This window comes from Thalassophryne amazonica, chromosome 7 (assembly GCF_902500255.1).
Source record: "Thalassophryne amazonica chromosome 7, fThaAma1.1, whole genome shotgun sequence".
In the NCBI taxonomy this organism is placed as follows: Eukaryota; Metazoa; Chordata; class Actinopteri; order Batrachoidiformes; family Batrachoididae; genus Thalassophryne; species Thalassophryne amazonica.
The window spans coordinates 117,806,051-117,819,688 of NC_047109.1; the positions used below are offsets into that span (position 1 = coordinate 117,806,051).

The window sequence follows — 13,638 nt, forward strand, 5'->3', positions numbered from 1 at the left end:
GTGGCTTCCCTCACAAAATGGCTTTTTTGACAGTAACGTTTGCAAACCCCTGAACCAGACTGACTCTAAATATGAGTAAATTAAGTACTTTAATTTTTTTTCTTGGTTTTTGTGATATTCGGTAAGTGTGGAAAATGCGCTCCGTCTTTAAAATAGTACATGTACTTGGGGGACTATTTTTTCCAAAATCCTCATGTAGCTCCCCATCTCCCCCTGTGAGGTGGGTATGCGCGACGCTGGTTGGTGCCTAAAATTTTGGACACCCTGATTTTTATGGGGGACACCCAAAAGCCCAATTTCTGCCTAAAACTATGGTCAAGACCCCCCGGCATTACATGGTACCTGTTACCAATGGAACACTTCCAGGTGTCCAAAGAAGGCTGTGAGAAATAAATAAAATTTTCAACACTTAATACATGTTTTATAACTAAACTTGCAGAGAAAAGTTTCACCTTGCTAAGGACTCGCAGTTGAAAAAATCTAGCTTTAACCACAGCATTGATCGGTTTGTCTAACTTAAATGAGTTGTCTATTAGAACCCCAGGGGTTTTTTTTAACCACATACTGGGAGAAAGGTGCTAAGAGCCAAGAACACAATCAGTGGATGATGAGGAATTAGGATGACCAAACACAACAACTTCGATTCAGTTTAAAAAAATTTTGAGCCAGCCAATTCTTCACATCCTGCAGACAAGCCAGCAAGTCACCATGCTGCCTGATTTAAGGGGCAGATAAATCTGCAGGTCATAGTGGAAGGTAATACTGATTTTTTTTTCTTTTTTTATTATTACAGAGAGGCAAAATATACAACAAGAGCAAAACTGGGCCCAGGACCGAATCCTGGGGAACTCGACAGGTCAGAAGAGCTGAACCAGACAAGTACGGCCCCAGATGTACAGAAAAGGTCCTGTTTTCCAAATAAGACTTCAACCAACGTAGGGCTGTGCCTCTGATACCCACAAACTGTTCAAGGTGAGAAATTAAAAATTGGTGGTCGACTGTATCAAAGGCAGCAGATAAGTCTAGGAGCAGAAACACTGTAGAGTGGCCCGAGTCAACTCTGGATGGCATTACCCTGACCTCTAGTAATACTGTGAGAAATCTTGGAGTCATTTTTGATCAGGATATGTCCTTCATTGCGCATATTAAGCAAATATGTAGGACTGCTTTTTTACATTTGCGCAATATCTCCAAAATTAGAAAGGTCTTGTCTCAGAGTGATGCTGAAAAACTAATTCATGGCTGGACTATTGCAATTCATTATTATCAGGTTGTCCTAAAAGTTCCCTGAAAAGCTTTCAGTTAATTCAAAATGCTAGAGTACTGACAGGGACTAGAAGGAGAGAGCATATCTCACCCATATTGGCCCCTCTTCATTGGCTTCCTGTTAATTCTAGAACAGAATTTAAAATTCTTCTTCTTACTTATAATCAGGTATAATCAGAATAATCGGGTCCCTTCTTATCTTAGGGACCTCATAGTACCATATCACCCCAATAGAGCACTTCGCTCTCAGACTGCAGGCTTACTTGTAGTTCCTAGGGTTTTTAAGAGTAGAATGGGAGGCAGAGCCTTCAGCTTTCAGGCTCCTCTCCTGTGGAACCAGCTCCCAATTCAGATCAGGGAGACAGACACCCTGTCTATTTTTAAGATTAGGCTTAAAACTTTCGTTTTTGCTAAAGCTTATAGTTAGGGCTGGATCAGGTGACCCTGAACCATCCCTTAGTTATGCTGCTATAGACTTAGACTGCTGGGGGGTTCCCACTCTGTTTCTTTCTCTTTTTGCTCTGTATGCACCACTCTGCATTTAATCATTAGTGATTGATCTCTGCTCCCCTACACAGCATGTCTTTTTCCTGGTTCTCTCCCTCAGCCCCAACCAGTCCCAGCAGAAGACTGCCCCTCCCTGAGCCTGGTTCTGCTGGAGGTTTCTTCCTGTTAAAAGGGAGTTTTTCCTTCCCACTGTCGCCAAGTGCTTGCTCACAGGGGGTCGTTTTGACCGTTGGAGTTTTTCCGTAATTATTGTATGGCTTTGCCTTACAATATAAAGCGCCTTGGGGCAACTGTTTGTTGTGATTTGGCGCTATATAAATAAAATTGATTTGATTTGAACTGTTAAAAGGAGATCATTACAAAAGGGCAGCTTCCATGATGTGCAATGCTTTAAAGCCAGATTGGAATTTTTCTAAAATACAGTTACCACCAAGGTAAGCTTGCAGTAGGGCATAAACAAGTCTTTCAAGAATTTTAGAATTTGAGGAAAGGCTGCACAATAGCATGCTCGAAGGCAGCAGGGACACAACCAGAGGACAAAGAAACATTTAAGACCTTCAGCAGGTGAGACCCAACAGCGTCAAACACATTTTTAAGAAGCTTGGAAGGGATGCCATCTAATGGACAATCAGACGGTTTCAAATGTTGCACCACAGTGCTCATTTCAGCAAGTGATACAGGGTCAAATTCACTGAAAGTTGCAGGACAAAAGTTGTTCAATATTAAAACATTAGGAGTGTCAGTTGATGCTCTAATATCAGATACTTTGTGCACAGAAAAGCTTAAAAAAAAAAAAAAAAAGAATATCTGACAACACAATGCAGGGAGATTCAGCTGGATGAAACATATGATTTGAAACAGTGAAGGACCTGAGGCCTATGACTGTTATTAGAAACAATGCAGAAAAGATACTGTGCTTTAGCCGTCTTGACCGCACTTTGATATGCTGCTAAACAGTTTCTAAGAATTCCCATTGAGACATGAATCTCATCCTTTTTCCATCTCCTTTCAGCACGCTTACAGTCACATCTCAGCGTGCGAGTAGTCTCATTGAGACAGAGTTCAGCCAACAGCTCATCTCGAACAGTCTTGAAAGGAGCAATAGAATCCAGGATGTCAGTGCACTCTGAGTGTAGCAGATTTGTTGGTTCATCAGCATTGCAGCCAGAGTCATAGATGGAAAAATGTAAAGACGCATTAAAGGCCTCGGTGAACAGTGTCACAGTAGTTGAGCCAAGCGCGTGCTTACGCTGTGCAGGAGCAGCTCGTTTAGGCTGAGATGGCAGGAGAGTTAGACTGAAAATAACTGGCATATGATCAGAGATGCAAGTGTGACATATTTCTTCAATGCATATGTCGACTCCTAGTGATAAGGCGAGGTCCAATAAGTGCCCTTTCTCATGGGTGGCACCACATACCCATTGCATAAGGTTAAAACCATCAATTAGATTTACAAAATCACTGACCAGAGGTTTAGCCTACAACAGAAGTGAACGTTAACATCACCCACTATTAAAAGTCGATCAGTGGTGGGCACAATCTCCGCCAGAAAGTTTGAGAATTCTTTAATAAAGTCTTTATTAAACTTAGGATGGCGGTATATTACGGCGCACAACATTGGCACAGCTGCAGCTCAAAGCTGGAATATATGGCTGAAGGAAGCTGTCTGCAGTGACAACAGGACTTAAAAACAGATGCTACTCCACCACCTTTTCCTGAAAGACGAGGAGAGCTTAGAAAGGCACAGTTGGGAGGGAGAAGTTCAGAAAACACGGATGACTCACTGGGACGTAGCCATGTCTCCGTCATGAACATGAAATCCAGCTTGCAAGAAGCAAACAAGTAATTGAGCAAAAAAGTCTTGTTGGCAAGTGATCTGGTGTTTATCAGCGCGAAGCAAAGAGTTGTGACAGTAATATCTGAAACACGACAGCGTGCTAGCTGGCAAAGGTTCCTGCTGTCCACTCTGCGCTGCCAGCTGATCCACACCACCGCCGAGACCAGACAAAGGCACGGGAAAGAGCCATCAGATCCTCGGGCGATCTCCAACGGAAAAACCACGACGGGATCCACATGCTCGCTGGTAAGACCTTTGTTTAACCAAAAGTCCACCTCGCTTTACTCTCTCAGGCGTTTCTTCCAAAGGAAAGGCTCTCGGCGTAGGAACACCAGTAAAGCAGAGAGCAGCCGGGGAGGCAGGTTAGAGGACGAATACTCAAAATTAAAATTCAGCTGAGGTTTGTCTAGTGATGCGCATATATCAAGTAGTGACTGACTATCATAAACGATAAGCAGAGAAATACTGTTACAACAAATAAAATACCAAACAAAACTCCAAGAAGAACAGAGACAATTCACCGTGCACACTGCTGGCGTCATCTTGGAACTCCATCTAACTTCAAGTCCACAAAACATATGTAAGACTGTGTGGGCATACTCCCAGGCTCCCTCCAGGGTCCTTGTGAGAGTAAAGAGCTGGTCGGTTGTTCCATGACCAGGACGGAATTGCTTGTTCCTCTTCAATCAGAGGTTCGACTATCGGCCGAGCCCTCCTTTCCAGCAATCTGGAGTAGACTTTCTCAGGGAGGCTGAGTAGTGATGTCCCTGTAGTTGGCACACACTCTCTGGTCCCCGTTTTTAAATATGGGGACCACCACCCCAGTTTGCCACTCCTTAGGCACTGTCCCAGACCTAAACGCAATGTTGAAAAATGTTGAGACGTTTCATCCAAAACAGTCCCTCCACACCCAGAGCCATCAGCATTTCTGGACGGATCTCATCAACCCCCGGGGCCTTGCCACTGTGGAGTTGTTTGACTACCTCAGTGAGTTCCACCAGTGAAATTGATGATAATCCTCCATAAACTTCCAGCTCTGCCACTACTATAGAGGCCGCTCTGGTCTGATGCAGGAGTACCTCAAAGTGTTCCTTCCAGCGCTAGATTACATTCTCAGTTGAGGTCAACAGTCTCAGCCTTACTGTAGACAGCTTGGATGATTCCCCCTTTTCCCCTCCTGGGGTGCCTCATGGTCCTTCTCCATGGTTGCTCTGAACTCCTCCCACAGCAGAGGCTGCTGCCCTTTGGGCTTGTTGGTACCTTGCAACTGCCTCCAGAGTCCTCAGAGATAACATATCCCGGAAGGACTCTTTCTTCACTCAAAAGTGTTCCCTGACCACCGGTGGCCACCACGGTGTTCAAAGGTTGCCGCCCCTTGAGGGACCTAAGACCTTCAGGCCACAGCTCCCTGCTGCAGCAATGGAAGCTTTGAACATTGCCCATTCTGGTCCAATGCCCCCAACCTCCACAGGGATGCTAGAAAAGCTCCACCAGAGGTGTGAGTTGAAGATCTGTCAGACAGTGGGCTCCTCCAGATATTCCCAGTTCACCCGCACTATCTGTGTGGGCTTACCAGGTCTGTCCAATGTCCTCCCCCACCGTCTGATCCAACTCACCACCAGATTGTGATCAGTTGACAGCTCTGCCCCTCTCTTCACCCGAATGTCCAGAACATGGGCCTCTGATCAGATGATACGATCACAAAATCAATCATTGATCTTTGGCCTATGGTGCTCTGGTACCATGTACACTTATGAGCATCCTTATGTTCAAATATGATGTTCATTATGGACAGTCCATGACTAGCACAGAAGTCCAATAACAAATGACCACTCGGGTTTAGATCGGGGAGGCCGTTCCTCCCAATCACACCTCTCCAGGTGTCTCTGTCATTGCCCACATGTGCGTTGAAGTCCCCAAGCAGAACAATGGAGTTCCCCACCAGAGCCCCATACAGGACTCCATTCAGGGACTCCAAGAAGGCCGAATACTCCAAACTGCTGTTTGGTGCAGTCAGAGTCCCCCCCAAAGGCGCAGGGAGGAGACCCTCATCTACCGGGGTAAACTCCAACGTAGGGGCGCTCAGCGGTACAAAAAACAGCAGCAAACAAAATTACAAATGTAAAAACAATTCAGTACTGACAGAAACTAACTTAAATATAGCCCTGGTGAATCTGAAGTACTTCAAGCTTTCATATTCAGGCCCGTCAGACATGAAACAACATGCTTGAGCGATAAGTTGGTCTGAGGCTTGAGTGACTGAGTTAAAAAAAGCTGTACCATCCTGTGGGGCCTGGTAACGAACCACAGCCTTCCTCTGTCTGAAGTCGTATCGCCGTAGGTTTTCTTCTTCCTCGTCACCTTCATCATCTTCCTCCTCTTCATTGTCTCCTTCACCATCTTCTTCCTCATCTTCATTGTCACCATCATCTTCTTCCTCTTCATCATCCTCCTCCTCCTCCTCTTCTATCAGGGGTCAAAAAGTCTTAAAGATAAAAACTAAAAGTAACATAGAACTTAACACAAACTTCAGATTTAATACAGTGTGCAAACACAAATAAACAAAGAAAAACCTTATAAGAATCAGCTCACCTTGATTCTCTTCCTCAGTGTCTTTATTCTCCTCATCTGTCCTCAGAGACCTTCGTCCTCTGCCCCTGGTGTACATCCCCAACTCCTCGGAGAAAATGTCCAAATCGCCACACAGTGATTAACTCCCACCAATTTCAATACTTTGTAGCACAACTGTAAATGGTGTTAACAGTGTTCTCCAGGTGAGCCTGAAGTAAAAGTTTATTAAGTAAGATTTTTGACGCACTAATACTAGATGCTTGTTCACAAGTGTGAAGCAGCTGAGCCAACATGCACGTCTGCTCTGTGAGGCAACGCCCAGGAATCAAATCTCAAGGAACTCTGGAGGTGCAGTCCTGGTCGTTCTGAGGTATTTACAACAAAATAAGTGAACATCAGATGATGTTCAGAGGGTGTAGAAGGTCATATACTGAACAACCGACCTTACAGTCCTCTACTTAATTGAGACAGACTGCTGACGCTGGCTCACAGATCTGGCAACTTGTTTCCGACGGATTGTTGTGACGCTATTCTGAACTTCACACGGTTGTATACGTTTCTTTTATTTCTGTTTAGTACTCTTCTGCTTATTAATTGTATCTACTCTGAAGGTTATTTAACTATAGTCCTGTTGTAATTCGCTAGCAGCTAGCATTCACTAGCTAGGTCGACTCCTCCCGTCCCCCGTCGTTATTTTTATTGCTGTTCTTTTTTTCCTGGTTAATACTTCTGTTAGTTTTTCAGTCAAACTGCTGTGAATTTTAAGTAATTGTTTTACTCATGTATAAATCTTAGGAGGTGTTAGCATTTTCACTACAGCTTAGCTTGCGTTAGCTACTTCGGACCCCCGTTTTCATTTTTTCATATACTTCTGTTAGTTAACTGTTAGTGTAACTGTTGTAAACTTTAGCTTAGTACTTTACTCTTGTGTTAATCTTAGGAGTGGTTTATATATATATATATATATATATATTTTTTTTTTTTAAACTGTTCCTACAAGTCTAATACTTCTGCTACTCTTTCAGTGTAACTGCTGTGAAATTTAATTCATTTATTTGCGTCTGTGTGAGCCTTAGGAGTGGTTAGCTTATCCATTATTGGTTAGCTTGTGAATGCTTGGCTACACTCTTGAATTTCCTAGTGCACAAAGTACACTACTTTACACCCTCCAAATCCTGTGTGATGCTGGAAGATAGGGTGGCTCTCTTAGAGAGCCTTGTCCGTAAGTTAGAGCAGCTTCTTAGCTCAGTGGAGTTAGATGTTACGGGCACTCCTGGGCCGGCTAGCGAGCCCATTAGCATCAGCCTAGAAACGCCGGCTGTGGAGGACGGTTTTCAGACTGTGGCTAGGCGGAGGAAGCCCCGTAGGGCTTTGTGACCGGATGTGGCACCACGATAACACTCGCCACTGTGAACTGTGAATCGGTTCCTCCCCTTGGATTTACCTGATGTGAATTCTTCAAGCCCACAAGTGACTTCCACGCCTATCTCCAGCCCGAAACTCCGGACTTTAGTGATAGGGGATTCTATCACCCGCAAAGTCAGGTTACAGACGCCGGCTGATATTAAATGTATTCCTGGGGCCAGAGCTCCCGACACTGCATCCCATCTTAGGGTGCTGACGCTGCAGAAGGGAAGACAGATGAAGGAACATGATATGAGATATAGTCACATAGTTATTCACGTCGGCACCAATGATATCAGGATGAAGCACTCAGAGGTTACAAAAGTGGACATAGAGAGGACTTGTGACCTTGCCAGAAAGATGTGTCGGCATCGATTAATAGTCTCTGGTCCCCTCCCCTCCCGAGGTACTGATGAGGCGTTTAGCAGGCTGACAACATTAAATAGGTGGCTGGCGCAGTTTTGTAGACAGCAAGGCTTTAGCTTTATTGATAAGTGGCCTTCGTTTTGGGGCCGCCGTGGCCTGCTGATGCCAGACGGCCTCCACCCTACTGGGTAAGGCACCGCCATCTTGTCTGCGAACACAGATAGAGCTCTACGGGGAGGGTAATATTAGGAATTTACAGCAGGCCACGGAGCAGGTGATTAGAGACCCTGCAAGGCTTATGACAAATGTGGGTGTGGAATCTATTAGCTTAGTGGGGAAATTAGTGCAGAAATTCCACTATGGTGATACTGCAGTTTATCTGCCAGGGAGGGAAATTCAACAAGTTGAGACTGTGGCCTGCTTCCGTAGACGTGTCCATAAAAATCACAGAGGGATATGCTTTGCAAACTTAATACCCATTACTATATTGGATGGCCCAGTGGTTGTTCCAGCAATAGCAAAGATTTCATGTCTGCTACCTACGTGTGTGGAATGTCTCAAACCTAAACCTACTTCTAGGCATCTTATATATGCTACTCTGGAACCACCCCTAAACCCAAACAGTTCAACTGTCAACCGCACTGAGGTCCTTAGACTGGATCTCATGAACATAAGATCACTGTCCTCAAAATCACTGTTGATTAATGATTTAATTATTGATCATCACTTAGATATGATTGGGCTATGTGAAACTTTCCTTAAACCTACAGCTGTCCTCCCCTTAAATAAGGCCTGCCCACCAGCATATACATTTAGTCCCATCCCTCGTGATGCGAAGCAAGGCGCAGGTGTTGCTCTTATTTATAAATCTAGGTTTAGCTTATTAGCTGTTGGGGGTCACAAATATAACTCATTTGAGCATCTGATTCTCCGCTCTGCTCAGGATATTACGTATTGCCAAGGTCCGAAGAATAAAAATCAGCCATATTACTTTGTCACTGTATATAGACCTCCTGGCCCAAATTCTGAATTCTTAGATGAATTTGGTGCGTTCATCTCTAACTTGTCAACTAGTCCAGATAACATTCTGATCATTGGTGACTTTAACGTTCATATAAATAAGCCTTCTGATCCCCTCTGCAAATAATTTATGAAAATTGTGGATGCATTAGGATTTCGGCAATGCATTCGGGATTCGACGCACATTAGTGGAAATACCCTGGATCTGGTTCTCGCACGTGGTATTGCTGTCACGAATATTGACATCATGCCTCTTACATCAGTGGTCTCTGATCACTCACTTATTAAGTTTACAGTTTTGCTGCCGTGTTTAGTGGAACAACAACCTTATTTATCACTGCAGCGATGCATCAACTCCTCAACTAAGACTGAACTAGAAGCTAGACTGCCTGATGTCTTAGCCTCACTTTTGACAAATACCCAGTCAGTAGACAGACTTGTGGATAGTTTAAACTCAGTGCACAAAACTACACTTGACATGATTGCACTACCTGTGTTAAAACCGCGCTCCCCCAAATCACGGTCACCTTGGTTCAATGATTACCTGCGTGACCTCAAGCATCACCAAAATTAGAAGTATTCCACCTTGCGTGGCGTGATGCCATCTTAGACTATAAGCATGCATTACTGGCTACAAAGCAGACCTATTACTCTGATTTGATCAACAAAAACAAGCATAACTCAAAGTTCTTGTTCGACACGGTGGCAACATTTATTCATGGACAACCACCTGTAGTTCGCTCTCATTTTACAGCACAAGATTTCCTGGACTACTCTGACAAGAAAATAGATGACATTAGGTTGAACATATCCCAGCATGTCTTAACCCAGCCACTACACCCTGCTATTGAGGTGGGCGCCACTACTGAGGTATTACCTAGATTTACAGAATTTGATAGTATCTCTCTAGACATGCTGACGAAACTCATAACGTCAACAAAAAGCACAACCTGTTTATTTGATCCTATACCAACAAAACTGTTTAAGGACCTGTGGCCCACTCTTGGGCCAATTGTGCTGGAAATTATTAATCTTTCTTTAACTTCTGGATCTGTTCCTAAATGTTTAAAATCTGCAGTGATTAAACCATTACATAAGAAACCTAATTTTGACCGCAGTGTATTGAAAAACTATCAGCCGATATCAAAATCTATCATTTTGCTCTAAAATTCTGGAAAAAGTGGCTTCACGGCAGCTCGTAGACTATCTTCCTGAGAATAATCTCTTTGAGCCACTGCAGTCTGCTTTTAGAAAATATCATTCCACAGAGACGGCTCTCACTAAAGTGGTTAATGATCTTCTGCTTGCAATGGATTCAGACACCACTACAGTTCTGTTGCTGTTAGAGCTCAGTGCTGCATTTGATACCGTTTAAGCACCTTGGGGCAACTGTTTGTTGTGATTTGGCGCTATATAAAAAAACTGATTGATTGATTGATCATCATATTCTACTTGATAGGCTGGAAAATCATTTTGAGATTACTGGGAGTGCCTTTGCATGGCTGACATCATACTTGACCAGTCATTCTCACTGTGTTTTGTACAGGAACACTACCTCCAACCTTAGTGACATGAAATTTGTGGTTCCACAGGGGTCTGTCTTAGGCCCCCTGCTTTTCTCTCTTTATATAGCACCCCATGGGCACATATTGCAGCGTTTTGGGATTACCTTTCACTGATATGCAGATGACACTCAGTTATATATGCCCATAAATGCTGGTAATCTCATTCCCATAAAATCCTTGGAAGACTGCCTTGCAGCAGTAAGAAGCTGGATGACTAGAAACTTCCTACTTTTAAACTCTGATAAGACTGAAATGATGGTTCTTGGTCCAGTGAGACATCTGCATCAATTTGACCAGTTAACACTCAGCCTAGGCTCGTGTGTCATACATCACACTGACAAAGTGAAGAACCTTGGGGTAATTTTTGATCCTTCGTTGTCCTTTGGCCTCTATATTAGAAATATTACGAGGACTGCTTTCTTCCACCTGCGAAATATAGCGAAGATTCATCCCATCCTGTCTATGGCTGATGCTGAGACCGTGATCCATGCGTTCATCTCTTCTAGATTGGACTACTGAAATGTTCTATTTTCTGGTTTACTGCAGTCTAGCATTAGGGCTTTACAACTGATTCAAAATGCTGCAGCCAGACTTTTGACACGAAGCAGAAAGTTCAACCACATTACACCCATTTTGGCATCCCTTCACTGGCTTCCTGTCCCAGTAAGATCAGATTTTAAGGTTCTGCTACTAACCTAGAAAATTATTCATGGACTGGCACCTCCCTACCTAGCTGACCTAATTAAACCTTACGTACTGGCCCAGGCTTTACATTCTCAGGGTGCAAGCCTACTTTGTGTCCCTACGGTGAATAAGAAGTTTGCGGGTCACAGAGCTTTCTGTTATTGTGCCCCTGTTCTGTGGAATGATCTCCCTACGTCAATAAAACAATCAGAATCTGTGGAGACTTTCAAGTCCAGACCTAATGCCACGTTCAGACCGGACGCGATCAAATGCCACAAATTTGCGGGGGTCGCGTGGGGTCGCGTAGCGACGGACACGTGTCGCTCTGCTTTTGCTGCGAAAATTCGCCCCAGTGCGTCATCAAATAGGAGGAGCTTCCATTCTGCTCACCGGTTCCGGTTGTCAGTCAAGTTAACATGACGGACCTTGATCACACGGAACGAGTTGTTGTGGAAAGCTCCCAATACAGAGAGCATCATTATTTGCTGCAGGAGCTGCATCTGGATGACGGGCGCTTTCAGCGGACCCAGTTTGAGGACCTCCAGTCCCATTCACGTGCACACATGTAAAGAAAAAAAAAGAAAGAAAAAGCTCCGCTGCTTGCTGCAGCTCGCTCTTCCCCCCAAAAAACTCATGTCATAATTGTGTTTAGAAACGAGTCACCATTTGTTTTATTACATCTGTGTAGTTAATAAGTAAAATAATCTTCAGGGACGATTCGCTCTCACGCGTACGTAAAAACAAAAGAAAGAAACTCCGCTGCTTGCTTCTCGCCCTTCCTCAAAAAAAAAAAAAAAAAAAAAAAAAAAAAAAAACTGTCATAATTGTGTTTAGAAACCAGTCACCATTTGTTTTATTATACATCTGTGTAGTTAATAAGTAAAATAATCGCCACGGACGATTAGCTTGTGCGCGCATGTAAAATAAAAAGAGAAAGAAACTCCGCTCTGCTGCTGTGGGGCTGCTGCTCGCTCCAAAAACTGTCATAATTGTGAAATAAAGGACAAGAGAGACATAAGTCCTGCTCACAGGCTGCTACCAGAGACAGGACATGTTCACATCTTCAGTCAAACTCGACATCTCCACGTCACTACATATTCAGTCCCTGATTGGTCATCGCGGCACGAGACGAAAAAGTTCAGATTTTTGAACTTGGGGAGGAGGGAAACATGACGTGATGCGACGCAATATCACGCCACAAACGTGCCAATCGCTCAAAATCGCTTCACTTGCGTCGCTTCATTCGCATCCATTCGTGTCGCGCTGCGTGACTTGGTGCCAAAACGCGTCCTTACATAGGGATTACATGGCAACCTGTCACTTTAGTTGCTCGCATCGCGCCCGGTGTGAACGCAGCATAAGATGCACTTCTTTTCCCTTTCATATGGATAGCATACTGGTACAGTTTTTTTTTACGCTTTTTACTTTTAGTTCATGCTATTAGTAACTGGAGTGTGCTGCGGCCTCAACTTTACCTAAATTCTGGGTCTTTTAGTGAAGTTTAGGGCTAGTGACCGGTGATCACCTTAGTATTTCTGTTTTTCTTGTTGATTAATGCTGGCAAATTATACAGTATTTTTTGTCTTTCTGATGCCTGATTCTGTTTTTTCTCTGTTTAAGGTGCAGCTCCATCCAGAGATGGGTGTGGTATTTGTGTTGTGACCCTCCTGTCCTGTGCACCAACAGCAATTCTTGTATATTCGTCCGTGAATTGTTTCTGTAACTTATGTTTGTCGCATGGCCCAAGCAGAGGGTCACCCCTTTGAGTCTGGTCTGCTTGAGGTTTCTTCCTCAGAGGGAATTTTTCCTTACCACTGTTGCTCTGGCGGTTGGTAAGGTTAGACCTTACCTGTGTGAAGCACCTTGAGGCAACTCTGTTGTGATTTGGCGCTATATAAAGGAAAATAAATTGAACTGAAAAAATACTGACCTCCAGGTCAATACCTTCAACAACATAGTGCATTTAAAAATCTACATATTTGACCTTGTCTGCCTTCCTGAGCCTCTACATTAGTGCCTCTGAAAATATGACTATTTTATTCATAACATCTGTTTAGTGAATCAATATTTGTTTTTAAGAATGCATTGAGATGAATCTATTTTTAGTTGTCACCTTAAAAATACAACCCCAATTCCAATGAAGTTGGGACGTTGTGTAAAATGTAAATAAAAACAATACAATGATTTTCAAATCCTCTTCAACCTTTATTCAATTGAATACACCACAAAGACAACATATTCAATATTTGCTCATTTTGAAATGGATGCCTGCAACATGTTTCAAAAAAGCTGGGACAGTGGTGTGTTTACCACTGTGTTACATCACCTTTCCTTCTAACAACACTCAATAAGCGTTTGGGAACTGAGGACACTAATTGTTGAAGCTTTCAGTCAGGTTTTAGAATTCATCATAGTACA

General features: G+C 43.5%; 1 protein-coding gene across 1 annotated transcript in view; it reads right to left on the bottom strand.

Moving 5' to 3' along the window:
- Positions 1–13,638, bottom strand: part of LOC117514816 (ATPase family AAA domain-containing protein 2-like) — a 94,577-nt gene that overhangs the window by 57,972 nt on the left and 22,967 nt on the right. The window contains 2 exon segments of the mRNA XM_034175409.1: positions 5,891–6,076; positions 6,203–6,287. Coding sequence (XP_034031300.1) covers positions 5,891–6,076; positions 6,203–6,287 — 271 coding nt within the window.